We start from the raw sequence: 26,929 nt of genomic DNA, 5'->3' as shown, positions 1-26,929 counted from the left end.
CCCTGGGTAGAGTGCCGTGGCCTCACAGCTTACAGCAACCTCCAACTCCTGGGCTCAAGCGAATCTCCTGCCTCCGCCTCCCAAGTAGCTGGGACCACAGGCACCCACCACCAGCTATTTTTTGGTTGCAGCCATTGTTGTTTGGTGGGCCCGGGCTGGATTCGAACCCGCCACCTTAGGTGTATGTGGCTGGCGCCTTAGCCACTTGAGCCACAGGGGCCGAGCCAAGGACTGTTCTAAGGGACAGTGTTGTGGCCATGGCTGGGACTCCTTGGGGTCAGGGGCAGGAGGCAGTTGTTCAGAGGGATGTGACAAAAGCCCTCCAAATGTCCTCCCTGTCCTGACCTCTACCCCGTCCCCCTCCATATATGCTTCCCACCAGGGCTAGCTGTCAAAGGCAACGTGATGGGGCCATTCTGAAGAGCAGTATTTTGAGGTGACCTAAAATGAAAGGCAAATGGTTAACCAGCAAGGTGCAGGCTACAGGTACACGGGCTGCCAAGTGGCCGTTTGGCACCCAGGGTATTTTTTCAAGCTCTGACTTCACCATTTAAAAACTCAGCCTCCACATAAACATCTGTTTCTCAACTCTCTTGAAAACGGATGTCTTGGGGGCCCTGAGCCTGCATTCTAAATGCTAACAGCAGACCAAAGCTTACTGGAGATCGAGATCCCCTAGAAGGGCATCTCTTGGTGTGGCCCTGTTGGCCAACCAGCCTGGTCCCTAAGGCATTTATCTCTGTGACACAGCTCCAACTTGTCACTAAAAACCAGGAAAAAAATATATATATGCCTATAGATACACGCATATATACATATATATATTTCCTGACTTTATCCCTTGGGGGTGGGACCTGGAGTCACAGAAATTCACACTGGTCGTCTCAGAAAGCACCAGGAGTCATCCTCAGTACAGTGGATGCCCCTTCCCTGAAGAGTCACTCAATTCTTAAATAGTCTCACCTCAAGTTTTCCTCTTGAAGGTACTGGTCCCACTCAACTCATTTCTGTTACAAAAGAAATGTGGTTGGTTAAGCAAGAAACATACATTTTTTTTCTTTCCTTTTTAAAACATTAAAAAAATATATCCAGAAGATGGTCTCTCAACTTTGAGGGCTCCTGGCCCTTATTTGATTGTCATGTTTAAGGCATGAGGGACAATTTCTTGGGCCACAGCAAGACTCACGGCTGTTAGCGGAGATGGCACAGAATCCCCCCGACCCAAACTTCAACTGCTGGCTCAGGAATGTCCACACAAGTCCACTTAGCATGAACCACCCTTGGCAGGATGGTCTGAGGGCAGGGCTGCTGCTCTTTGGGATGCTGGCCCCGTTTACCAGCCTCTTCATGCTGTTACACATGCGACTTGATAGCAGCTTCTCAGGCGACTGGAGTGGATACATCCTCTATTTTTAAGTAGTTACTCATACCTAGTAAAGCCAAGGCCTGGGATGTCTGTGACTAACTTACCTGGATGGCAGGACGGCAGCTTCACCTCCTAATAGTCTGCTTCAGCAATAGGAGGCCTGCTGGGGGGTGTCTCTTGCCTTTGGCTCAGTTCCACTGAAGAAAAGCATTGGTGTCCTTGTAGCTGCACAAGATGTCAGGGTCCAGGCAAGGCCACCCGGGCAGGCCTCCCACCACTCACCGTGGAGTTCCTCATGCCTTTTGCCAAATCCCATCAGGAATTTGGCAAAAACCAGACCCTCTTCTCCAGGACATGGATGATATGCACAATAGCTGTAAATGCCACACAGTTTGGGAGGCCGAAACTGCTGGGGAGAGGGCCTGACAGATGACCACAGGGCAGAGGCAACCTGGACGTGGGGCTTAGGCACTGGGCTTGGAGGACTCAGACTAACTCCTTCCCTTCTTCCACATCCCACCCGGGGTCACAGCTTCCCTGGCTACGTCCTGCCCACATTTATCCAATGTAGCTGAGCTGGGTCTAGTGCTAGAAAAGAGCCAGGAGCTCCCAGGTTGGACATCCACAGCCCCAGCCCCACACATCCTTCCCTGGGGATGGAGTGAGCTCTAACCCCAGTGGCCCTGTCACTCCATCTCCAATTACTGCACCCTTCAGGGTGGCATGGCCCATTCCCAAACCCAAGAAAAAAACACCACACACTGCATCTTCCTAAAGGTTGTTTTATTGTAAAACCATAAATACAACACTGACATGAAATCATTTATGCAACTGATCCTCTCTAACCATTAAAAGGACGTCTTTTTGCCTTGGCGTCAACCAACTGGGAAATAATGTCGCAAGAATTCAGGGGTTCGGGGAGGTACTGAATCTTGAGCTGGGGCTTTTGGTGATTTAAGGAACCCAGTGGAACCTTCCTTTTCTCCCTTGGAAATGTTCCACTTTTGGACAAAAACAGACACAGGTAGAAAACAGTAACATTTAAACAGCTCAGTTTTAAACTTTTATTACTTTGTAAAAAAAAAGTTTTTTTTTTTCTCTATTCCTTTCCTCCATTTGACATCAGTAAAAGTTTTAAACATCATGAAACTGATTTGGCTGTAAATGGAGAAACAGTACCAAAACATAGTCAAACAAAAACCCGAAGGACAAACAGAAAACCCTAAATGAACCCTCAAGTTTGGTCTCGGGGGTTTTACATATCACAAGAACTGTCAACTCAACCCCCATGCAATTGACTCCTTGGAGAGCTGTTGGATCCACACCAACGATACAGGAGACCGCACACAACTTTAACACAGCAAGTGTGACACTAGGTAACTTTTTTTTTTTAAATACAGTACATGGTACACAGGGTCCCCAAGATGGCCCTGCATAAACCCCTCGTGAAGACTTGAGCCAAGCACTGGCTGTTTATAAAAATATTGTGTTGCTACAAAAGTATAAATTAATGCTACCGGTATTAAGAAATATTAAACACATAAAACTTATAAGGATTAAGAAAAATATTCATTAATACCTGTAGAAAACTCTGGCCTAAAAAAGATATTTTTTTGTGTTTGTTTTTTTGTAAATTTTTTTTGTATTTTTTTTAAGATGACTTGAGTTTCTTGCACTCGAAGAGAGAGACACAGTCAGATGTGTCTATGGTATTGCCTAGAACGTCTTAACTACTGAGAAAGGATGGGTGTGCACGCACGTGGTTACTGAGTGTGGGGGGGAGGAGGGCACCAAGGCTTTCTCAAGATTTACCTGATGTGAACGAATTCACTGACGTGAAAAGGAAAAGGTAGGATCAGAAAACTCAAAATAATTTACGCTTTTTAAAAAATATCTCTGCTTCAGGTTGTTTAAAAAAAATGATTTCCTGATGCTTGGGATCTGAATGGCCCTGGAGGAGGTACCTGGGGTCTGGGGGTCCCCAGCCCTACAGTGTGGCCCTTGCATTTTCCCAACTGGCTGAGGCCCAGCCCTGTGTCAGTCCACAACCTTGCACACTCACCACTTGGGAAGCCTGGCCGGGCCAGAGGGAGGGTCCTAGGCAGAAACCGGCTGGCACCTGGGTTGTGGGAGGAATGCCTCCTTCCAGTGGGCCCCAGACTATATAGTCTGTGCCAGCCTGGACTTTGGAAGTGCTGCAGGAATGCCAGGCCCCTGAGGTTGCAGACAAGGCTGGGCTGTGCCCCTTTAAGGAATTTTGGTTTGAAGAGTCAAGGTGCCCACTGAGACATACGGGAGGGTGGGACCTGAGCTGCAAACCCAGCCAGTCTTTCCCCATACAGGAATTAAATCCTTAAAGTGACACCTGTGGTGGTTGGTGGGGGCATGAACGTGTCCAACAGGGACCTGGCGATCTTCACTCGCAGCAGGCACCTCTTCAGAGACCACGGGGATCCTTCAGCAAAGGGCTCCTGTAACCATGATCCTCAAACCCAAATGAGGAAGAAAAACAACTACAACAACGAAATCCCCAGAAAACCCCAAAAAGGGGAAACTAGGAGGGAAACAGAGGAGGGAAAACACTGTATCATTGGTTCACCATAACTGGCCTAGCAAACATTAGCCACAGTGAAGGGAGGGATAGCCTCCTTCCCAGTTCTCCCGCTGGCTCAGCTGGCCAGGACAAGAGCTCCTGTCCACTGGCTCCAGGGGACAGCTGGGCTTTACTTAGTCTCTTGGTTCTGTCTAAACCATTTGCCTTCCCACAAGCCCTCCTCCAGATGCATCCCAGAGACAGAGGCATTGCCACTGTTCCCACAGCAAGGGCAAAGCTATGGACTTGGCCACTCATCAGGTGCTTCTCCTCTTTTGAGCACATCCATCATGATGACAAGATCTGGGTACTGTCCCCTGCTGGGCCATCTCACAGGCCCTCCCTTCTCCCTCCATATCCCATCTTCCATCTTCCCAGACAGCATGTGCTCAATCCCTAACATGCCTCCAGGTACCCACTCTTCAAGGCGTCCAGCCCAAGTCCAGGGGAAGCAGGTAGCATTTCTCAAGAACAGGGACTCCTAAAGACAGAGGTTCAGTTTCACAGTGGAAAACATACCCTATGGAATTCTTCTCTGGTGTTTCTTGAAAGTGCTGGAGATAAAAGGTCAAACCCAGAGGACTCTTTGCAGTCCACACACCTGGTGTCTTCCTAGAATCCTGGAGACCCACAGCTTCTCATGTGTGTCACTGGACAGCCCTTCTGGCCTTGCCAGGAAACCCCAGGACCCTTTTCCCAGCCAAGGAGCCAATCCCAAATTCCAAGCATGAAGCTCCCAAGTGGGATGGTGCTGAAGCTTCCTTGTTCGTGACACAGTAGGTGACCTCTGTGCTCCCCCAGAGAAGCACAGCCAGTTTTGCTCTGATGGCACCTGTTTTGTTTTCTGATTTCTGAATGACACTGGAGGGAGACCTGGCTGGGCCAGCCTACACATCAGGAGACAAAGAACTGGGACAAGGACATCCATTTGTGACCAGGATGGCGCTGTTGCTCTTGGTGGACTACTTGGGCCATTCCAAGTCCAATGGGCCAGCCACGATGCTGCAGTCCTTGGCTTGGGCTTTGTTGGTGAAGCAAGCTGACCTTAGTTATGGGGGAAACAGACTTGCTAAGTGGGGATATATTTTCTTCCCCCTCCCCTCTTGGGTCTGTGGATATCAAAACAAAGGTCATTTCTGTTCTGGGAATCATGTGGCTTAAGGTGAGCTGACCCTGATCAGCAGGCAACCACCTTGACCTGCTGAAAACATGGTAGAAATGGCCCAACTTCCTCATCCCTAAGTCCCCAAAGGCCTGTGGTAGATAGACCTATGGTGGTCTCAGACCTGGGGGTGGGAGGAGATGACAAAATCCTTCCAAAAGTGAAGGCTAGGTCAGGTGCTGGGAGATGAGCTGGAATGACTGGTCTCAATCCTTTGGCTGAACTAGAATTTGGTAAGGTGGATATTGCTAGAGACAAGGGGGCCAGTGGTTGGACCTGTGAGATCTTTGGGTTTTATCAAGCTGTTGGTTGCAGCAGGATTTGCACTCTCAGAACAGCCTGTGTGGGAAAGCAGACTGAGAGGGCACCTTGATACAGCCTTTCCTATTTGTGAAACTAGTTTCTGGAGAAACCAGGGGTTGCAAGAAAGAAACGACTACCTGCCATTCCCCTTATCTACCCGGACTAGGCAATCCCAGAAGACAGAATTCTGGGTACCTAGTGGCATTCACAGGAAACTTGCAGGGGGTAAGCCCAACCCAAGTACTGAATTGAGGTGGAAAGGAAGATGGGACAGGAGGTGACAACCTACGAACAGATATTAGATAGGACTTACTCTTTCTTTCTGGAGGGCAGACATCTCATGTTCCAGACAATGGTGAGTGGTCTCAATGCACATCTGGGCTTGGCTTCTGATGGCTTTACAAAAAAAGAGAAATGCCCAGTTTTCAATGAATTGGCCCAAAAAGGGACACTCCGAGCACAATTCTGCTCCAGGCAGAGGGAGGATGGGCTTCGAGGTTCTGTTCCCATGAAGTGGGCAGCTCCAATCCTCCTTGTGTGGTTAAGTCTTCAGGTCATGGTGCCTTCCCTGGCACAAGTGAGGCTTTTGCTGCAAGTGTCTGCCCATCACCAGCAACCCCAAGGCCACCTGGGATGCCCCCAAAAGTCCAACTGAAAAGTCTGTTGATGTTTCTGTTCTCTCTAGGAAGTGACATCAGGTTCCTGTTCAGATTTCTCCCTGTTTCTGCTCCAGTGTAGATGGAGGCTCATTTGAGGGTGGGCCCCCAGTAGGAAAAACCTATAACTTTTGCAGGAGAGGAAATAGATGACAGGGCGGTTCCTGAGACCACGGCTTATTGGGGGCAAATGGGGAGATGGCCCAGTTTGAGCCATCTCTGTATGTTCAAGATTCTGGAGGGGAGAGCTGGGTCAGTTCTCATGAGGCATAGTGTGCAGGCTTGGTTCCCAGGGCAGGGTTTGGGGCCACGATCCTAAGTCTTCTTGAGTTTTTCAAACAACTTCATTCCTTCTCCTGCCACGGACCCAGGGAGAGGGCTGCAGTACAGTGCTCTTTGTAGTCGAGGTATCTTACAGTTGAGTAATGCTTTATTACTGGGAAGGGGTGGAGTTGACTCAGGATGGTAGATGGTGCCTTTGCAAACAGCTCCCCACAATGGTAGTCATTCTCAGCCTGTAGCCCTTAGTGTGACCATCTCTGTCCCACGGCCATGTTTACTGGGCCACATGGGACCACTAGCACTTTATCCACTGGTAGGCAGGATGAGGGTTGGGCATCGGCCCGGATGGTACCACCCTCTTGGCATTGGACCGTGCATGCAGAACCTAAATTGTAATGGCTAGGGAACAGGAGAGAAGAGCCTAATAACACCTTTCACAGTATCAAGTTGAATGCCTTGCCACCCTCAGAATATCAACTGGCCCGCAAGGCACCACACTCAACCACTGTCCTGGAAACAGGTCTGAGGTGCATATGGGGACCCCAGAACCCTGGGGTCCTCGGAAGGGAAGAGAGGCTGTGGCGGATCTGAGGTGTGGTGGATGTGACTACAGATCAACTCAGGAGTCCCTGTGGAACAGTAAGGGTCAGAGAGGTGGCGAGTAGTGTAATGCACTCTAGGTACAGAAAGCAGACATTCGCGGTACTAGACACGGCGGACCAGGAGGGTGGCTCTTCACTTACATTCAGGGCTCCTAAGCCAACTGCTTCCCCTATGGCTTCTGCCAAACCCCACAGCATCTGTGGAATCTGTGACTCCTCCCCCACCCCTGGTCTCCAAACAGTACAGACAAGATCTTGGTCTTGGCTGCCCAAAACATGAGAATAGAACTATACAGGGAAGGCTGAGAAAAACCTTAGGATACTGAGTATACCACTGAGATGAGCTAGTTTACAGTGTGATTCGAGGACAAAAGGGGCAAGTAAAAACAAAACTCCAAAAAACATAAGTTATAGACATTCAGTGCCTCCTAGCAGAGTCTAAATCAAATTTGAAGAAATAAAACGAATCCCCCAAACTAGGTAAAAATTGCTAAAATGTCAGGAAACAAAATTATTAAAGAGTGGAGACAGTGCCTATACTTTCCTGGAAAATGTCTTTTCTTTTTTCCTCTCTTATATTAAAAAGCAAAATGTCAGCTTTATATTCTTAAAGTCTCCTTTCCTGATCTGGGGAGATAGATAGGTGTGTTTCTAAGGCGCTGCCCTGGGACACCCGAGGGGTATCATGAAGGCAGCAGCTCAATGCCCTGAAGGTGAACGAGAAACAAAGTCCAGTGCAGAAACCGTCCATCTGATGCAGTTTGGAGAATCCACGGCAGAGCAGCTGGGGGTTGAGGGGAAGGCTAGGGCAGGGGCAGGGGCAGGCAGGGAGATGGGGGACAGGGGTGAAGGGCAGAGAGTGTCAAGTCACTTCAGATCTCAGCTGCCTGAACATTTCACAACATCAGCTTTCTACCAATCTGCACACCTGAAAACAGAGTCTTTAAAGCCCCCTCACTGAGAAAAGGAGGTGAAATATCTCCCTCTTTCCCAATTGCTCAGCTTTCCTGACACACCCAGTTCAATGCACACGCGACCTCAAACAGGCCTGTGTGCATGCACCAGGGTTGTGTGTGTGCAGGCACGTGGGAAGCTTCTCTGGCCACGCAGATGAGCACAGAGCCCACCCACTCCCACGAACACAGCATGTGCATTCGAATATGCACACACGTGTGGGTGTGTACACGCATGCGCATACACACACACACACATACACACACAGGGAGAAAAAGCACTTAAGTTTCCAGGGGGCATTTATAATGAGGTCCACAGTGTTTAGAACTTAAATTCCTTTTCTTTGTGACAGTGTTGTGTGTGTGTGTTTTTTTTCCTAATGTTCTCTTCACTTTTTTCTTTTCTTTTCTTGTTTTTCCCCCGAAGTCTTAAAGCATGTTGGATTTGAGAAACATGAGTTTGTTCATATCTTCTGGACTGAGCAGCCGTCTCCTTTTGATTAGAAGTGCTTGTTCACACATATTTACACACCCACTTCTGGCCCCCACGGCTGGAACCGCCAGGAGCCAGAAGGCGAGCTTGGCGAGTTTCGTGTGCTTTTGGGTGACGCATGACCAGTATTGGAAGAGATCAGGGGTGGCCTGGAAGAGGGGTTCCTGCAGGTAATCGTATACTTCGTTCTTTCCAAGCCGGTCATCTTCCTGAGCTGTGGGGTTCTCGCTGGCGGCAGAGCGGGGCTTCTTGGCACTGGGCTCGAAGTCGGCCTCCTCAGTCCAGGACTCCTTCACTTCATTGATGAGCTCACAGACCTTGCCGATGATCTCCTCGTGCTGGTAGGGCGGCACGGGCCGCAGCTTCTGCTGCGGGTCCAAGATCATGGCCACCTTGTGGGCAGGGTGCACTTTGAAGTTCTCCTTGAGTGCCTCCAAGAAGAGGTGGCAGAGCTTGCTGACGGTGCCTGCGTCATTGGCCTTGGCCGTGAACAGCTTCTCCAGCCTGACGTAGGTGGGCAGCACGAGCTGTAGGGTGGGCTGACTCTCGTTGCTCAGTTCGATGACCGCCTGCTTTACTGGCGTCAGGATGGCCGCCAGGTTGCTCAGCAGGTGCTTGTTGAGGCTCTGGATGAGGTTCATCTTTTTAGCCCGGCTGTAGAACTCGCAAATCTGCTCGTAGCGTTCGTGCACCAACAGCAGTGAGTCTGTCACAGAGTTCCAGCAGGGCGGCGGCGACGTCTCCTCCAGTGACCCAAAGGTCTCCTTTGCAAGGCCCGTGGAGCCCGCCAGGTCCTCGCACACGTTGAGCAGCTCGATGACCTCGTGCATGCTGCGGGCCTGCAGTGTCCGCTTGCTCAGCACGCTCTGCACCACCGAGTTCAAGGCACAGGCTGAGCAGCGAAGGCACATGCCGGCCTTGGAGAAGGCGGACGCGCTCACGCGGCAGTCTGTCACATACACTGTCCTGATCTCTGACATCACGAACTCCGACAGCACATTTTGAACCCAGTGGTGCACCAGGTCGCCGCTGTCACGAATGTCCGCGCCCTTCACACCCAGCACGTAGCTCTTGATGTGGTTGCCCTCTGCCTGGTAGGCTGTGAGGATATAGCAGGAGTCGGGGCCCACACTCTGCGAATGGCAGGTGACGCCGATGCCCAGGCAGGCATTGCTGCCCAAGGCACAGGTCACCTTCACCTTCACCTGGTTGTACATGCGTGGCAGGTGCTTCAGTGCCAGCGTGTTGAAGTTGCCCAGGATCTCGGTGACCGAGAAGGCCCCATAGCGGGCACCACTGTCTACCAAGGTCTGGGCCAACTTTAGGAACTCCTTCCCACTGACCACACTCAGAGCACCCAGGTCGGCACACATGACCCGCAGCAGCCGCTCAGCAATGTTCTGCCTCTCCTTCTCAGGGATCATGCTGTTGGGTGTTAAACCACTGGTAGTGGCTGGTAGGGGATATAAAGAAAGATGGAATTAATTCTGGTGTTCGAGGCTGCTTGGTCTGACAGCAGTCTAATACTCTAATCACCTGGTAGTAGATTTGCTCTTGCATGGAAATTGGTGCTGCTAGCTCCTATTAACATGTGCCAGCCTCAAAGGGATAAAGCTGTATGATTGATTAGTAATGCTACCATGGGCATGGGAATCGGGTAGAGCAGTATATGTGCAACATACTTGTGGTTTATGTCATTCATCTAGACATGTCTCCATGCCAACTAGTCTAAACTTATCTCTTTTCAATAGCCTCTCACATGGCAATCTTTAGGGAGGAAAACATGTAGGACCACAAAGTGTCACGAAGGAGTAACCAACAGAAATGGTGGAGAGGTGGGCTCTAGTTCTGATTCTGGCACTACAGTTGTTCTGTAACAACACACGAAAATCACCTCCTCTCCGTGGGCCTCCTTCAGCTCATCTTGTGAGTTGAGAATTCCTGTAAGTGAGGTTTCAGGCGTAAAAGTGCTTTGGAAACTGTTCTCCACCATCTTGCATCATCACAGGGGGCAGAGGGGGAAACCTGGAGCAGGGGCCGGAAGGGCCACCACAAGCACCGGGGTCGGCCCTGGTTGAGGGGACCTACTGTTATTGGCGCTGTTCCTCTGGGCCTGCGGTTTCCACTTCTCTTCCACGACAGCGGGTGGTGATCGGGACTGGTTGGAGGCGATGTTGTTTTCATTGTCGGCTATAGGTACAAAGAGGGCAGTGCATTACCTTGAAGGGTGAGAGGCCTGCTGATGAACTGGATGAGAACTAGAGTTGGTGGGTGACAGCGAAATGTGGCCTTGGGGATCTAAGCCTAGGTTAAAACCCTAGTTCTTAGTAGTAGTAGACAACTATGTGTGCTTATCAAGCCTCATTTTCATCATTTGGAAAAATGAAGATAATTACATGACGTTGCGCGGCTGCTAATAGGACTAACAAAAGATAATGAAATCACTGGAAAGCTGGTTATGGAGACTGTAATAACATGTAAAGTAAGTCAATGCAAAGCAAGAACTGATCACATTTTCATATGATTGATTTATTAATTGATTTAAGGGATGGGGGTCTTGTTACATTGACCACGCTGGCCTCAGACTCCTGGGCTCAAGTCATCCTCAAGCTTCCCTTCAGCTTCTATATGTATTGTTTCCACAGGTATTTTAGATTTTGACAAATAAATCTAAGTATTCAAAATAGATGGGGAGGAGGATAGTATCACTTTCCACTCATTGAGAGGGACTTACACAAGATTACATTCCTGATGTGAGCTGCTTACAAAAACATGATTCATATTTTCAGACAGGCATTCAGGGTGGGATCTCAGAAAAAGAGAAACAAATAAGGTAAGCTCCATGATTGCCCCAGAGTACTGTTTGCCCACAGCTTCTAAGCTGCAGCACAGAAATGGAGAACTGGAACAGAGCTCGAGGGTCTCACAGATTAGAAGAGACAGAGATCAAAGTTCAGAGAGGCCTAAAATTCAGAGAATATACAGAAAAAAGTACCAAAGAGGTAGGTATTATACAAGGAGAGAGTTTTGGACGCCTTCCATAGGGCTTCCCTGAATCTTTGCTGAACCTTAATCTACATAGTCACGGTGCCAAATTCCATAAGACTTGGAAAAGAATTACTAGAAAGCAGTAAGCTTAAAAATTCCTAAGATTCACACATACAGCCTGAAACAATCTGTACTGCCCTCAGTCAGAATGGAGAGACTTCAATGCATGAAGAATTAGGTACAGTCCGCTTTATCTAACTGGGGCTAAATTGGCCACACATTAAAGTGTGCTCCACACCTGCCCTAATATCCTAAGTGCAACCCTCAAAAATATAAAAGTGATTGTAAGTAACTAAACTGTAAGCCAAAACAAAGCTCAACAGTCTTTAAAGAAATTCCAACAAAATATACCACTCCACAATGTAAAATTCACAATATCAAGTCGTAGGAGACTACGACTTATAAGTCAGTAGAAACACTCATCAATAGAAACAGACCCAGAAATGACAGAGATAATGAAATTAGCCACCAAGGACCTTAAAAACAGCCTCGTGAAGGAAACATGAACATCAGGAGACAAAATGGAAAATCAAAGAACAAACAACAAAAAATTCCACAAAATCCAAAGTAACCCACTAAACGTATATAGAAACATATACAAAAAATATACTGTATGGAGTAAAAGTAGATTAATGTCATGGAAGAAAAGATCACTGAACTTGGAGACAGGGCCACCTATCTAACATGAAAAACAGACACGGTAAAAGGATGAAAGTAAGTGAGCAGAGCATGGACAATATCAAGCGGTTTAATACACACACACACACACAAACACAGGGTGGCCATGAAGTTCGTGTGCAATTTAAAAAATTTTATGGCCACCCGTATAAATGGGAGCCACAGGAAAAATATTTGAAGAGTTGGCCAAAATCTTTATAACTAGATGAAAACTATAAATTAGATTCACACCCCCCATCCCCGGAAAATAAACATAAAGAAAACACCACTACTACACAGCATCACATCATAATAAAATCGTTGAAAACCAATGAAAAGAGAACATCTTAAGAGCAGCCAGAGGGGGAATAATCATGGACAGAGGAACAAAACGTAAGAATGACAGCAGATTCTCATCAGAAATTATGCAACTCAGAAGATAATAGATTAAGCACTAAAAGAAAATGGCAACCTAAAATTCTAAATCCAGGGATAAATATAAAGATAGGTTAAGAGTAAAAGGATAATTAAAAAAAGATAAAGATGTGTGTGATTCCATTACAGAAAAGCTAGACCTCAGAACAAGAAATATTACCAGAGATAAGAAGGTACAGCCTATTACACATCTATAGCCTATTGCTCCTAGACTACAAACCTGTATAGCATGTTACTGTACTAAATACTTCAAGCAATGGTAATACAGTGGTATTTGTATATCTAAACATATTTAAACATTGAAAAGGTTCAGTAAAATCTGGTACTATAATCTTACAGGACCACTCTATGTGTAGTCCACTGTTGCCTGAAATGTTGTATGATTGTCTTAGAAGTTCTTACCCAGAGTAATTAGGTAAACAAAGAAAAGTACACAAAATGGAATGGAAGAAGTAAAATGATCTCTATTGGCAAAGGCCATGATAGTATAAATAGAAAATCCTATGAAATACATACATACACACACACACACATACACACCAGAACTAAGAAATGAGTTCAGCAAGGTTGCAGGATATAAGATCAATATATAAAAAGTATTGTATTTTTCTACACTGGTGATAAACACTCCCAAAATTAAATTAAGAAAACAATTCCCTTTATAAAGGCATTGAAAGTAATAAAGTACTTAGGATTAAATTTATAAAAACTTTAAGACCTATACACCAAAAACAAAAAACATTGTTGAATGAACATAAAGAATACCTAAATAAATGGAAAGATATTCCATGTTCATGGATTGGAAGACAATCCTGTTAAGATGGTAATACTCCCCAGCTGATCTAGATTCAGCATAATTCTTATCAAAATCCCTGGGTTGTGTGTGTGTGTGTGTGTGTGTGTGTGTGTGCATGCAATAAATAACAAGCTAATCCTAAAATTCATATGGAACTACAAGAGATGCAGAATAGACAGAACAACCTAGAAAAAGAGCGAAGTTGGAAGGCTCACACTTCTTAATTTCAAAACCTCTATGAAGCTACAGTAATCAAGACAGTGTAGGACTGGCACAGGACAGACACACAGAGCAATGGAATACAACTGAGAATACAGAAATAAACACATTTGTGGTCAACTTATTTTTGACAAGGGCACCAGGACAATTCAATAGTCTTTTCAACAAACAGTTTTGGGACAACTGGATGCACACATGTTAAAAAAAATGAATTCGGAATCCTACTCCACAGCACATACAAAATTAACTCAAAATGGAATAAAGGCCTAAACATAAGAGCTAAAAACTATCAAATTCTTAGAACTCTTACAACTCAATAATAAAAGGACCAATTTTTTTTTTTTTTAAATAGGAAAGGATCTGAACAGAAATTTCTCCAAAGAGGATATACAAATAGTCAATAAACACATAAGATGTTCAACATTGTTAGGTGTCATAGAAAGCAAATCAACACTACAACCAGGCTGGGTGCAGTGGCTCACACCTGTGATCCCAGCACTTTGGGAAGCTATAGTGGGAGGGTCACTTGAGGCCAAGAGTTCAAGACCAGCTTGGCCAATAAGTGATCTCCCATTGCTACAAAAAACAAACAATGAAATGCCATTTCACATGTACTAGGATGGCTATCATAAAGGAGAATAAACAGTATTGGCAAGAATGTAAAAGAACTGAAATCCTCCTACACTACTGGAGAGAATGTAAAAATGGTGCAACCACTTTAGAAAATGGTCTAGTGCTAAATTCCACAAATGGGTAAACACAGAGTAATCATTTAATCCAGCATGTCCACACCTAGGTATATTTATAAGAGAGTTAAAAATATATGTTCACACAAGGACTTGCACATGAATATTCATAGCAGTTTTTATTCAGAATAGCCCTAAGCTAGAGACCTAAATGTTCTGAGTTGGTGAATAAACAAATTTTGATACATCTATACTAATCAGCACTATAAAGGAAATTATACTGACAACACAGAACACGAATAAGTCTCAAAAAGTGTGCTAAGTGAAAGAACTCATACATACAAAGCACTCCCCTCGGCCATCTGGTGACTAGTGATATTCAGCAATGGGGCGTGCAGCACTTTTTCTAGGATAAGCTTGTGAACTTAATTTTCCGACCTTGTAAGAGACTAAATACCAGTAACTCCATAAAAAGACAAAACTATAGAAAAAGAAAGCAGATACTGGCTTGCCAGTGGTGGGGGTACGGGAAAGGAAATGACCACAAAGGGGCACAAAGGAACTTTCTAGGCTGATGGTAATGCTACGTATTTCAATTGTGATGGTGGTTAAATTACTATACACATTTGTCAAAATCCATCAAACTGGTAAATTTCATTTATGTAAATTATAGCTCCATAAATCCGATTCTAAAATAGACTGTAAAGAAACCCATTAGGCTGGTAACAGTGGTTAGCTTTGAATAGAGAGCTTATGGCTGATTTTTTACTTTCTAAGTTCTCTGCATTTTCCCAGGGCAGAGAACGCATTCTCTTTCCTGAACAGAGCTTTCATTCACAAAGGGGAAACACGTTTTACACGGAAAACAAGAAATCTTTCATGTTGACTTTCTCCACTAGAATTCAGGGATTTGAAAGGCCTGGATTTGAACCCAATTCTGCCATAGCTCTGGGCGTGACACTGATTTGGGCACTTCAACTCTCAGGTCTCAGTCTCCCCTCCTCTGGGGCTAAGTTGTATAATGATTCCCTTATTCTCTGCCCTTCTGCAGGACTTAGAATTGAGATTATTCAACCTAGTATTGGCTGATTAATACCAATGAGAACAATGTGAATTATTGGTTGATTTAAAACATTTTTCCCCTCCATATTCCACAGATACCAGTTCTGATATCAGTGAAGTACCCAGTAAAAGCTCTGTGAAAGGCTTGATTTATAGTTTGAGCTGCAAATTAGGCTTCTGGGTGTGTCTACTCCTATGTACTCTCCAGCTCCCACACACGTCTATGTCAGGAAAGGGTGGGATGCAAAGCCAGAATAAAGGGTTTCCTGGCGAGGGACCTTTGCAAGGAGAGAGCAGCTATTTTTGATGGATAGAAAAAGAGGCACGTGCCACTGTCAGGTCTCAGATGTGCCACAGCCTTCAACAGTGTGTCCAGCATCTCTGGATCCCTCACCAGCCCTGCCAAGAGTACTGAATAAACCAGCTTCACGGATGAGAAAACCGAGGTCCAGGAGGGGAAGAGACTTGAAATGATTAGAAACCAGGTGTGATCACCTCCAAAATCCTAAAACCATGAGTTGCCACCTTGCAAATGGGGCAGTCTCCATGTCCCTCTTAGCTGTGACCCTCCTGACTACACTTGAACAAGGGGGCTTCTTCCATCTCTGTGAATCTTCCACCAGGGTCTACCCTAGGCTGCACAGGGTGGATGCTGAGAACATGGCCTCTGGAGTTCACTATGAAGGTCTGAATCCTGATCATGCCACTGTGATTGCATAGCGTTGGGCAAGTTACACAACCATTTTTGTGCCTCAGTTCCCTCATCTATATAGTAGAGCTAATATGGGTATATAGCTCCAAGGGTTGTTCTGAGAATTAAATGAGGAAATACATGTAAACTCTTAGAATAAGGCCTGGCACCAAGTAAAAGCTCAAATGACATTAGATACTTATATGAACCATGCAACTTCAGGCCAGTGATTATGTTCTCCAAGCCTCAGTTTTATCATCTGTGTAATGGGGATGTCTGTTTAGGAAAATCTGATGAAATAACCCACATAAAGCTCTCAATACCACAGCTGGCACATAGAACACCTCACTAAATGTTAGCTCTTGTTGGTATCATTGCTACCAAAGCAAATGCTTCGACGTCACCAACGGCAAGACAGGCTTCCCTACAGCTGAGAAAGGAAGTTTATTAGTGGGAATTACCCTGTGCCATTCAGCAGCCTCTTAATGAGATTGGTGTTATTCGAGGCTGATCCCCCTTATCGGCGGTGCTGTGAACTGCATAGCTCATGACGCTTAATTTCTCTCTATGGAGTCAATCCTTTAATCCCGATTCAGCCTGGCTAGGATTCAGTCTGGCTTTGTACTGGATTTGCCGTAGAAGGCATTCTCTGGCAGCACTGGACCAGAACAAAGCAGCCCACGGCTCCCCGCATGGAAAACAAGTCAAGATGCTTGGGAGAGCTAGGACCACCTCAAGTCTCAGCCTTGATTTGCATGTTAATGGCCTTAGTCCTCCAACTGCCCAGAGGGATGGGAAAATACTGGCACCCAGTCTTTTCCCTAATTATTGCTCAGCTTCCAGGAGCTGGGAGGGGGCCGCAGGTGGAGGGCAGGAGGTTTCAGAGGAGGAATGCAGGAGGCTGGGCGATGGGAGTCTCAGGGCCAAGAGGTATGTTCAGGCTGTGGTCCCTAAGTAACCTTTCCATTGCTGACACTTGCCTGGGGCTCTTAGCTCCCCATAGGATCAAGTCCAAATACTTTAAGCTGGCATTCAAGGACTTCCTGTGTGAGAGATGGCTGATGACAAAGGGGAAGGCAGGAGCCACAGGAAGCTTGGTATGAGGAGGGCATCGGGAAATCTGGGGTTCTTGTTTTAGAGATGGGGACAGAGCTTCCTACTGGAAGCCACACAACCCTACGGCATAGCAGTTAGAGCAGGACTAGGGCTCAGGTGTCTTGGCTGCTACTCTACAGCTGTCCTGACTTTCAAGAGTTCAATAGAAATAAATAAAAGGCCCCTCCGAAAAGGTCATCTGAATTAGTGCATAGGATGCAGGAGATACCCAATAAATACACAGTGAATGAATGAATGAATGAACGACAGCAGTTACACTAACAGAACAGCACCTTAGCCTAAAAGCAATTCTAGTCCTAGAACACTTTGTGCTAGTCAGGCCAGACCTGGAAAGATCAGTAAACCTAACACAGATACAAATAACAATAATAATGACAACAATTGTAATAACAGGAACTACCAATTACTGAACCACCAGGTGTGGGGCACCTCTCACGCATCTTTTCTTTATTTTACTTTATTTTTTCAGATAGGGTCTCACTCTTTTACCTAGGTAGAGTACGACTCCGTTGCCATAGCTCACAGCAACCTTGAACTCTTGGGCTCAAGTGATCCTCTTGCCTTGGCCTCCCAGAGTGCTAGGATTACAGGTGTGAGTCACCATGCCTGGCCCATACATCACTTCTAATGCCACTCTGAGGGAGGGGACAGGTAGCTTCCCTGTGGAGTGTGCCTAGCTGTCCCTGGGTGGTGGCTCTGGGTAAATTTCTGAATACATCCATGGATTCAGGCTGGTCATGTGGTGACTAATTCTTGCCACTGTTTAAGCAGCTATGATATGTCACCTGTGTTCTGAAGAGGTTGAACAGTGTGCCTTCCCCACAGCCTTTCTCCCCATCCACCAAAGAGAGAGGACTCGAGGAGGTAGGTGCAGATGGAGCCACAGACGAGAAGCAGCCTGGATCCCTGAATCACTGTGGGGAAGTCACCACTCCCAGATCACCTGCATTCGGCTGTAATGTGAGTGAGAAGCACATGACATGTGTATACTTGTTTCAGCAAATAGTGCCTCCCTGACTAAAACAGGCCTTATATCGGGAAGCAGGTGCTGCTATGACAAACGCATAAAATTGGAGGTACTTGCACAGAGGCCGGGGGGCATGTAGTGAGGGAACTGATGCTGCAAGCTGGAAATGGGGCAATCTATGCCACATGGAGGTGAAACATGTGGTGAAAAGGCTGCCTGGACAGTACACAGCAGTGCCTGTAGCTCCAAACCAGTGATTCTCAAAGTGCGGTCCCTAGACTTTGCCTGAGGATTCATCACAAATGCAAAACCTAGACCTCACACCTCGTAGACCTATAGAATCAGACATTTGGGGCCTCAAAATCTGTGAAGCCTTCCTGGTGGTTCTGATATGTGTTCAAGTTTGATGACGACTGCTTTTGTTGTTACAGTGAGTGAGAGTTCTGAGCTGGGCCCTAGCCCAGACTGCCCTCCCACCTTGATCTCAAACCACATCCAATTTCCATCTGGATGGAGTTTCCTTTTCCAAGTCAGCTCCTACCTGGCCCATAGGCCCAGCCCAGGAGATACCACCCCCAGGAAGCCCTCTTCTATCAATTCTGTCCCCCTCTCTGACTGTGCTGTGCCCCAGAGCAAAGACCATCGTGTGTCAAAGACCATCGTGTCAAAGACTGCCTGGCTATAGCTCAGTGAGGGCAGGTTGCATATCCTGTGATCATTTTCTAGGAGACAGTGGGCTTCTCTGGGAGCCTCAGGCCAGGCTCTGGCCAGCTCGTCTACTTGCAGAAACGGAGGAAGGGAGGAGACAGGGGCCCCTTACCTGCGTGGGACTGCATGTGCTCCAGCAGGTTATTGTAGAACTGGAATTGGATCCCGCAGGCGCCACAGGTATAAGGCTCTGTAGGGAGAACCAAGGCAGCGCATGAGGGGCAGACCCAATGCGGACATGTTCCTGCCGGGCTGCGGCAGCTTTGGAAGGAGGAACCCAAACGCACACTGGGTCTCTGGGCTTGGGACTCTGGGTCTGTGGGCCTGGCCTGTCTGTCTCCCCTGTTATTGGACTCATGAGAAAGAGACTAGGGGAAGGAGGAGTGATGGAGAGAGGAAGCCATGCAGAGAGAGACCATTTAACTCAATCTAGCAGGTATTTATTGAGTGCTTACTGTGTGCTGGCCACTGTTCTGGGCACCTGAGTTGGAGGCAGGGGGACAATACAACAAGAGCCCCTCAGGGCAGGGACCAAGTTTCACTTGCATCACAGCCCAGGTCTCTGCCTGTGGAACCGCAGGGAGGTCATAGTTTGCTGAGCGAACAAATGATTAAATGTATTGAAAGACCAACGCAACAGACATGGAAGTAGAGAGAAAGAAACAAGAAGAGAGGGTAATGTATAAGGAGTTAGAAAGCTACAGAAAGGAAGGAGGAAATGGGGACCAGACGGGGGAAAGGAGCAAGAGAGGAGACAGTCAGGGAGAGAGGGAGGAGAGAAAGCTTGTCGGAGCCAAGGTGCACACGACCCCCATCATCCTGCTCTCTGCTGCAGCACTCACATCAGTGCCTGGCAGGGGAGAGGGAAGAGAGGAGGAAAAAGCCAGAAGGGTTAGAAACAGAGTGAGGGGAAGACGACAGCTGAGATGGGGCTCCGGAGAGGTGGTCTGAGGCTGCTGGTGACCATGACTAGGAAGCCCTGAGTTCCTACGGTGGTTGAGGGCGGCAGAGGCAGGCTGCCGGTGGCGAGGATTCTGCCCCATCCTTGTGCAAACTCCTCCACCCGCAGGGCTGAACCCTCTGCCTGCCTCCACCAGCTGCTGGGTCTGCCCAGGAGGGTGGCCAAGGCTTGTCTCACACAGCCCACGGCAGATGCTCTAGAGAGGTTCTGAGGGCATGTGGCCAGCTGACTTTATTCCCTGCCCTGCCTTGCCCTCTCCAGCCCCCCAATGGGACCATCACTTACTCTTTAGGAGAGGGAAGGGATTGGAAATCAGGGGACTTGCAGTTTCTGCAAAAGAGAAACAGTTTAGCTAAGTCTTTTATAGTTCTGCTGTTCTGTGATGATTGTTATAATTTTTATTTTTAATAACCAGGGAGCCAGATGGGGTTCTCAGAAGAGGGGAGCAACTGAGAGGCAGCTCAGTCTGGGCTGGGGCCAGAGAAGGCTAGCTATGGAGGCCATGTGCTTCAGAGAATCAAGGTTTCTTCTGGGTGCTGGGGCCACCTAGGGCCACCCCTCTAGGACACCCCAACTGCACAGAGCAAGGCCACAGAAAACCAGTGACAGATGCCCATACACAGGCGCTCACTGTGGGACAAGGAGCTGGAAGTTGCTTCTAGGTTCTGGCACTGGGATGACAGTGTCTGGTACCAAATTCCAGAGCAGCCACCAAGCAGGGCTATGCTTCTGAGGGGCCCTGCTCACTGGCATCTCTCCCCTGCTTGCTGGCATTGCCAGAGGTTGGTGGCCCCCAAATGCAGACAGCAGAGCAGGACCAGATGGACCAGAGAATTCTGGCTCCACCACTTACAACCTGGGGGACCTGGGACAACATGCGACCTCTCCTGAGCCTCAGTTTCCTCATCTGAAAAGTGGAGATAACAGTAACGCTGCCCCCCACGGGGCCGTGGTAGGAATGGAGACAGATAAGACACATAAAGTTCTGAACACAAGCCAGGCACATAGTAAGCGCTCAATAAATGGTGGGTGTCAGCGGCAGTGCTTACACCACTGTTCCCGATTGTCATTATCAGCTCTGGTGGCAGGAGAAGCACACAGGGTGCAGCGCAGCTTGGCTAAGAGCACAGGGCACACCTGGAGACCTCGGTCCCTGGCCTGGCACTGTTACTTGTTCCTGCGTGGCACTGGGAAAGCCACTCCATCTCTTTGGGATCTATCTCTTGGAGAGATTTGTGTGGATTACATTGTTTAAAATCTCACCCCCCTCTGCAAGGCAGTCATTGAATTTCTTGGTTTACTTAGAAACAAACCAAACCAAAAACTCAGTAATAACCATAAAGCAACCCCCAAACGTTGGAGTGTGTAATCTGTGCCTGGCACTCACTGGATCTTCACAACCACCATGGGGCTACAGGTGTTCTTCAAGCCACTTTACAGTGGAGGAGAAATTAAGACATTAAGTCACCAGTTAGTAAGTAGTAGAGCTGGGGTTCAAACTTGGGCCAGAGCCCAAAGGTGGAGCTCCTATTACTAGGCAGATGCCTTCAGGCTGAAGTTTGTGCTGCTGGATACCTCACAGTCTGACAGGCGAACCTGGTCCATCACCTGTCTACACCCAGGTAGTATCTAACACTGGCTGGCACCTGCTATTTGGTGAATTCAACTTCAACTATGCATGAAAGTGAGTGGCTGTCTTTCCCTAGTGTAACCCCCAATGTCGAAATTTCTCTTGCCTTGGCTCTCACTGTACAGACTGGTTCACTGTGCTTTTCTCTGACAAGGCCCCGGCCCTGCCAGGCTGTCCCTGGGTCTGCTGGGGAGAAGGGCCCTCGCTCTTTGTTGTAGAAAGAGGGCCTAGCTAGGGTCTTGCCCAAGGCAGCCATCAGGGGGCGCCAGAGACCACCAGGAACCTCAGAGAAATCCACTTGAACTGGTAGGTTGTTGTAAGGGAACCTCTGTTTTAATGGCTCCAGCTTCAAAGTGGGGCCAGAACTCGGGCTCTGGGGCATAAAGTTCTCCGCTATACCCCCTTTGTCCTTCCTAGAAAGAAAGTGGCTGAGACATTTACCTTACAAACAAAGCGATGGCTGGCTGAAGCTCAACCACCTGGGGCCAGCTGAGCTGATATGGCAGGTGATGGGGAGACAGAAGTGCCACAGTCCCTGAGATGCCCGAGGCCAGTGGAATGTCCCTGGAGGAAAAGGCCTTCCCTGCTTCTGCCTGGGCCTACTCTCCCTCTAATTTCCTGCCCCAAGCTCCTCCCAACAAAAGCCATCATGCACTGCAGATCCAGGCCATACAGCACCTGCGCCATGCTGGGCAGGAGTTGGCGGAGACAGCGGCCTCTGTGCACACTCACCACTGGAGTTCTGTGAGCTGCTGTTCGTCTCTTCAAAGTGGTTTTGTGCTTTACCTTCTACTCTCCGACTGAAAGCGCTTTCTGCTGGGTTGGGGGGCAAGGAAGAGAGAGAGAGAACAGTGGTGACTGGCCACACTAGGTCTCGGGGAGGGGCACATAGGAGAAGGCCTCTGGGCTGGGTAGAGTGAGGGTCCTAGGACCCCAAGTCAGACCTCTGGAGCTTGCCAGGCCCATCTGAGTGGCCCGATTGCTTGCTGGGACCCTGAGAGGCCCTCCAGGCAAAGGGTGGGGTGGGGTGATCTGCCCATGATGAAATCCTGCTAGAGAACAGATGGCAAATGGCCAGGGTCTCCCTGGCCTCCTGGGGAGCCACATTTGTGACACCAAGTTGCTGAATCTACCACCTACCACTCCTGTCAAGTTCTGCTGCCACAGCCACAGAGGAACAGGGACAATAGTCTGGTTCCTGGTCATTCCAGCTCTACCAGCTGTGTGGCCCCTGGGTAGCCAAAGAGCAGCTGAGGTCTGGTCAGAGTTCACCCAGGGGAAGGGACTGGCTCCCCCTGAGTGATAGATGGTGTTATCTCGTGCTACAGGCTGCCATCTTCCTGAGTGGCTCAGCCTCTCCCAGGTGTTCTCAGAAATCCTGTGATGTAGAGATAAGGTCCCACCAGGTGGGAAACCACGACCATGAACTTAGCCCCACCTGCAGAAGGTGCTGAGCCAGAGCATGTGAGCTGGAAGATAACCCAGCTTTTCCAAAGTGCTCTTGGCACAACTGGGGTGCTGGGTGACCCAGGAGATAGAGGCCTCGGGAAACAATTTAAATTGGGGTATAGAGCTGACCCAGTCCCTTTCTTAAAGAAAAACAACTTGTGTAAGGACATTCGGGGCTCTGAGAAGTTTGACTAGAAAGAGACCCATTTAGCTTTATTGAACCTAGCCTTTCCTAAATATTATAGGAGTTCCCACAGAACACTTTTTAAAAATATCAAATTCCGTAATATCCCACAAATTGGTGATCCCGGGAACCCACTTTGGGAAGGGCTACTCTTACTGGTCCATTCTTCTCTAGGAGGGAAAGTGCTCAGACAGCCAGGGCCAGGGGATGGTCTCAGGGATGATGGGGAAGGAAGCCAGTCGGCCTCAATTCCCATCCTCTTGCCCATAACAATGACTCTAATGCCTGTGATACAGCTTCTCCTTGCAGAGGAGAGTTGCTAACTAACTTTACAAGGATGACTCTCCCTTCAAAATGTGTCAGTAAATGCCATGGCTGAAAACCTCAGCATGGCATCTATAAACATGCAAAGAAAGCTCAGTTCTGTCTGGGGGCGGGGCGGGGGGGGGGTGTCTCTCATTCACTGAGAACCTGCTCTGTGCCAGGCACTGGTTCAGAAACATCTCCTACAAGGTCTCCCTGAATCCTCCCAAGAGCCCCATGAGGGCTGTGTTGTCATCATGCTCATTTGACAGACAAAAAAACAGAGGAGGCTTGGCACCTGTGGCTCAAGTGGCTAAGGCGCCAGCCACATACACCTAAGGTGGCGGGTTTGAATCCAGCCCGGACCTGCCAAACAACAATAATGGCTGCAACCAAAAAATAGCCGGGCGTTGTGGCGGGCGCCTGTGGTCCCAGCTACTTGGGAGGCTGAGGCAGGAGACTCGCTTGAGCCCAGGAGTTGGAGGTTGCTGTGAGCAGTGAAGCCATAGCACTCTACCTAGGGTGACAGCTTGAGGCTCTGTCTCAAAAAAAAAAAGAAAAAGAAAAAGAAAAAACAGAGGAATGAGTGAGACTGGAAAGTTCTTGGGGCTGGAGTGCTCCTTACCCTCTAAGAAGGCAGAATAAGACTTTGTTCTTGGGGCAGACACTTCCTTTTTAAAGATGTCTGGGGTAGCAGGGAAGTGATTCCCTTCTCCATCTCATTCCTTGCATACGAAGGGAGACTGGTACCCATCTATGGAGGCTTTTTGTTCCAACCAACACATGGGTAAAACTTAGCACAAATGAGGTTGCAAACTCTTACAATTAGTCTTCTGTTGCTCAAGCAAAAGGTGAACGGCTTTCCTGGCTACAAGTACCTGTGGCTGAAAACCAGTGTGTGATAGCAGAGATGAAGCCCCTCCCACACAGGCGTGCTCGTAAACACACGAAGGGCCACATACTCCTGGAAAATGAGGGCAGTGCCAACTTCTACCTCCAGCATGCACCATCTTATATGCTCTGCAGGTTCCTGCTCCCAAACTGGTACCCTCGGACCTGCCCAGCTGGGAAATCCAGACGTATCCCCTACCCACAAGTCTGCCACAGAAGGATGGCCCGAGGCATGCCCCATAGCTGGATGCTCACTTGGAGACACAGACCGGCCACAAAACAAACCAGCCCGCATGGCGTTTCTTTGCATAAACTGCAGACGTAAAAACTCCTGGCCACAAAGCACATGAGTAAAAGCAAGATTTGAAAGCCATGATTCCATTACTTAGTTGAGCCCATATCTACCACTAATGAGACTTAACGACCAGTCTGTTTCTAACTAGTTTCTGACTAGTGTTGCAAAAATACAACATTTACTGAAGTTTCTCAACATGGTACTTGAAAAACCATTGCCTTCAAGGTTGGTTAACTACTATCCTTTTGGGAGATCTAAGCACAATAAACACATCTCCGAAGAACCACACTCTTACCCCAAATTAGCTTCCTGAATTGAAGAGTAAAGGCAAGCACAGCGAATCAGCTTGGTCATTAATCACTAAACAAACCAAGTGGTTCCTCTACCTGAGTTCTCAACTTGATTACTTATATGGGGTGTCCATAAAGTTCATGTGCTACTTACTATGTTAAACTATTTTAAATTGCACATGAACTTTATGTCCACTCTGTATATTTAAGAGATGGCCTTGGCCTCTTAAGGGCAACTGGAAGAACCACAGTCCCAGAAGCACCACATCTTCCTTCTACCCTACAATGCACGCACCCAGGTGGATGGTTTGAGGCTTGTTCCATCCAAGTATGAAGAGAGCTGCTCCTCAGCCCATAGTATGTCTGACCAGTTTTCCTGAAGGAAATGACTGCTGGGAAACATCTTACTGTCTATTCACCCTTTGGAAACCAGAGCCCTTTGCTCCTGGACTTGGAAAATACTGGAAGCTGAGCCCCACCAGTTTGCTGCTGACTCACTCTCTCATGGAGAATTGGTAGGGGAAGGCCAAGAAATCAAGGTTCTAGGTCAACCATCCTGCTTCATGGAAAGCAGATGCTTGTTGAAATGAGAGTTTTTTTGATTGAATTTTCTGAAAGGTGGGAGATGCAAACTCATGCCGTTAGGGTCCAGGCAGGTGACGTAAATGGATGAACCGGGCTGGATGTTAAGACAGACAACAGTGTAATCACAATGAGAAATGACACCTGCCACATGGCCATTGTGTTGGGGAGGCAGTAGAGAGTGGTGGGGACTTCGGAAAAGTAGAGCGCACATGCCTTATTAAAGGAGGCAGCCAATTAATGCCCTATTGGAAAGCGGGTCCAGGACTGCCAGATCTGACTTTTTAATGTCAGCTTGAAATCAAAAGTTTTACATAAAATCTCCTAATGTTGAAATACTGTCAATTAATTCAGGGTTTTTTTTTTTTTAATCCTTTGAAGGCCAAATCAATCAGGCCAGTTAGGCCATGATCTGGGAAAATATAAACTACTATTCCTTGTATAACCCCCTCTGATTAAGGATGAGAAAACCTGGCCCAGAGAGGTCAGGTGGCCAGAGCCAGAGCTGGGATCCAGATCTATCCTGGAGCACTATGGGACCTCTACTCTTGCTCTTGCAAAGGAATAAAGAACCCGGGCACAGCTGTGGCAGGTGGCGAGAAGGGCGGACGTGGAGGAAGTGTGGGGTAACACAGGCCATTGGTACCTGCAGTTGCCTTGCTCGCTGGAGATCCCGAATTTGGAGTGCGGAACGTCTGGGTTTGGGTGGCTGGAGGGGTGCGGTGTAAGAGCGTGGCACATCGGACCACGGAGGCCGGAGCTTTTTTCCCGGACTGGTTCGTCTGGGTCTTCGCTGCCACGAAGCGTGGAGACGGGGAGACCTCCGGATGTGAACACTCAGAGCCCGTGTCTGGATCGTCCGGTGGCTCCCACCCGGGGGCAGTACCTGAGAGGGTCACGCTCTCAGTCCCCGAGGACCCTCGGAGTGTGTAGAGTGAGTGGTTCATGTGGCCACAGGCCCCCACGTTTGGGAGTTGGGACTGTGTCTGCCCAACCCCTTCTCATGCCACAGAGCAAGGACTCTTGCTTCTAACCCAGAGCCTGTGAAAGCCTAGGAGTCTAGAGCCTTCCCCAGCCTCCCTTTGAGGTAAGCCTGGCCACCAGTTGATACTCAGGGCTACCTGGAGGCTGCTGGGCAGCCCATTGGTAGGTCAGTCATCACCCTTGAACAGCCCAGAAACTCAGCCTGTTACCCACACCTAGGGCACCTGAATTTATTCCAATCCCAGGCCCAAGTGTACCTTCTTGGCATCTAAGCCTCTGTTCCTTCAGTGGGAGGCTGGCTCAGAAGTCATGACAGAAAGCGAACAGGCAGGGATTGATCAATGGGGATGGGGGAGAGAGAAGGATCTGATGCTGCCCCTAAAGTTTTGGGGGGCAGGGGGCTCTGTAGCACCTTGTGGGCCCTGACTGGGAAATGCTGCTTGCAGAGGACTGCTTGCTTAACTCACTGTCTGACACTTTCACTGAAATAAGTGCAGCCATCCTTCGCTGTCTGGGGAAACTTATGACCCCATCACTCAGGCCCCTGTCCCCTCTCCTGAGTGTT

At 48.1% G+C, this 26,929-nt stretch overlaps 1 protein-coding gene across 1 annotated transcript in view; it reads right to left on the bottom strand.

Moving 5' to 3' along the window:
* Positions 1–8,294: 8,294 nt before the first annotated feature.
* ZNF618 (zinc finger protein 618) overlaps positions 8,295–26,929 on the bottom strand; it is a 77,229-nt gene continuing 58,594 nt past the window's right edge. The window contains exons 11-16 of the mRNA XM_023510565.1: positions 26,027–26,266; positions 22,119–22,199; positions 20,042–20,086; positions 18,908–18,985; positions 10,499–10,600; positions 8,295–9,863 (exon numbers count right to left, since the gene is read on the bottom strand). Of these exons, the coding sequence (XP_023366333.1) occupies positions 8,347–9,863; positions 10,499–10,600; positions 18,908–18,985; positions 20,042–20,086; positions 22,119–22,199; positions 26,027–26,266 (2,063 nt within the window). The 3' untranslated portion in view covers positions 8,295–8,346. The remainder of the gene's footprint in view (positions 9,864–10,498; positions 10,601–18,907; positions 18,986–20,041; positions 20,087–22,118; positions 22,200–26,026; positions 26,267–26,929) is intronic.

Source organism: Otolemur garnettii, unplaced genomic scaffold (genome assembly GCF_000181295.1).
Source record: "Otolemur garnettii isolate 467f Iridium unplaced genomic scaffold, OtoGar3 scaffold00014, whole genome shotgun sequence".
Taxonomy (NCBI): domain Eukaryota; kingdom Metazoa; phylum Chordata; class Mammalia; order Primates; family Galagidae; genus Otolemur; species Otolemur garnettii.
This window is presented reverse-complemented; position numbering and strand designations above follow the sequence as displayed.